Source organism: Serinus canaria, chromosome 18, assembly GCF_022539315.1.
Source record: "Serinus canaria isolate serCan28SL12 chromosome 18, serCan2020, whole genome shotgun sequence".
Lineage (NCBI taxonomy): Eukaryota > Metazoa > Chordata > Aves > Passeriformes > Fringillidae > Serinus > Serinus canaria.
In genome coordinates, this window is record NC_066331.1 from 1,974,637 (window position 1) to 1,976,423 (window position 1,787).

General features: G+C 48.5%; 1 protein-coding gene across 1 annotated transcript in view; it reads right to left on the reverse strand.

The window, feature by feature from the left end:
• KCNJ16 (potassium inwardly rectifying channel subfamily J member 16) overlaps window positions 1-1,472 on the reverse strand; it is a 6,832-nt gene extending 5,360 nt beyond the window's left edge. Inside the window, exon 1 of the mRNA XM_050981572.1 lies at window positions 1,387-1,472. Within this exon, the coding sequence (XP_050837529.1) occupies window positions 1,387-1,472 (86 nt within the window). The remainder of the gene's footprint in view (window positions 1-1,386) is intronic.
• Between the last annotated feature and the right edge of the window lie 315 nt (window positions 1,473-1,787).

Genomic DNA, 1,787 nt, shown 5'->3' on the forward strand with positions numbered 1-1,787 from the left:
TTATTCCACAATAAATGTCCCTCTTATTTATTCCACAATACCATTACGGGGGTGAGACCAGAGCGTGGCTAAAGAGAATTTCACCCTCTGGTTTAAAATTTACTGCCCTGATTCACTCCAGATTAGTTGGGAGTTGGATAAATGATCAGCCATCCAAATTAAATTAAATTCAAGAGGGATGCACAGAGCCTCAGTGGGAGATTTATCCTGTTTTGTATCCTGGTGTTTTCATGAGTTGTTTTTATTTCACAAGGAATTACAGCCTCACTTGCTCAGAACCAGAGTCCTTCCAAATTCAAACACAAACCCAAAGGTGATTAACGAAACCCCAAATCACTCCCAAGGCCTGCCCAGCCCCAAATCATGAGCTCAGGCTGGTGGCATTCCTCTTCTGGAACATTCTGTGTGGTGCTAAGCTCCATCACCTGGGGATGGGAGGAACTTTGGGAAGTGAAGTCTTTGAAGAACACAAAGTGGTGCTTCCCAGAGGGGGAAAAAAAAAATTAAAAAAAAAAAGGAAAAACCCCAAAACATCACTCGGGTGTCTTAATTTGGGAGCAACCTCAAGGCTGATCACAAGAGGGAAAGAGGGAAAGGAAGTTTGAATTAAGGAGAATGAAAAAGTGAGCTCGGAGGTGCTGGAACAATGCCAGGAGTGCTGGAACCAAGGGAAAGTGATCTGAGAGCAACAATGGCCCCAAAAAGCCCTGAGGATGGGCTGGTGCCTGTTTGGGCCACCTAAAAACAGAGGCCAGGCAAAATTAAGAGCATAAAAAGTGTTTATAATTATTGAAGGGCCTTCAGGTACATTTAGGGCAGACAAAGCCCACCCTAAATGGACAAGGGGTCACAGGTTTGACACTTTTATAAGTTTGGTTCATTTGCACATTGGGGGTTCATCTGCCAATTCCAGCTCCAGCTAATGAAGGCATTGACCCCAAGTTTGCTGCCCCAGCTCCCTTCTGTTCCCATCTCTGGCCCTGAGGCAGTGAGGTGCCCTTGGCTGCCAGGCCTGGAGAGGAATTGCTGTGTCTGCCCAAAGTGGGGAAGCAGCAGCTCCCAGTGCACCTGGAGTTTGGAGTTACACACTGCAGAACTGCAGGGTTACAAATACACAAAATGTATAAAAGCCAAAATTCCGAGGCATCAGAGCCTGCAGCCCATCCCAGAGCTGCAGGGATGGAGGGAAGTCCCTGCTGCTGTCAGCACTCCCCCAGGACTCTGCTCCTGGTGTCTGAGGGAGCTGCCAGGGGCTCCACCACGCCGTGACGTGCGTTGATAATTACGATCCTATGCCACGGGTTTGCTCTGGGGGTGTTTTTCCAATCAGGCTCGCAGATCTCTTTGTTCTGCCGTGTAAAACCCGGCTCTGAGGTCACTGCTCACCCTCCACACCCTTGGCTGTTTATGGACAAAGCTCCGAGCCCGTTTCCTGCTGGGGAGGACACAAAACAGGCTGTGTCATTGTCCATCTCAATTGTTCTCCAGGACTAATTCCAAGGAGAGGAGCAGCTCACCAGCTTGGGGCTTTATTGTGGTAAAAGCCTCCTATCAACAATGAGAGGATGTGCAGGGTACCAGGCGTGTGGCCCAGGGAAAAAATCTGCTTTTCCTATTAAAGCCTGAATGGGAACCACCTCCATTGATTCAAAAGGAAAACTGGTTAAAGGTTCAGGGCCACCTAAAATGGGTATTCCAACATTCCTGTGCCCCTTATCCAGGGATATTCCAATATTCCTGTGCCCCTTATCCAGGGATATTTCCACCGGTCCTGGGCCTCCTTCATC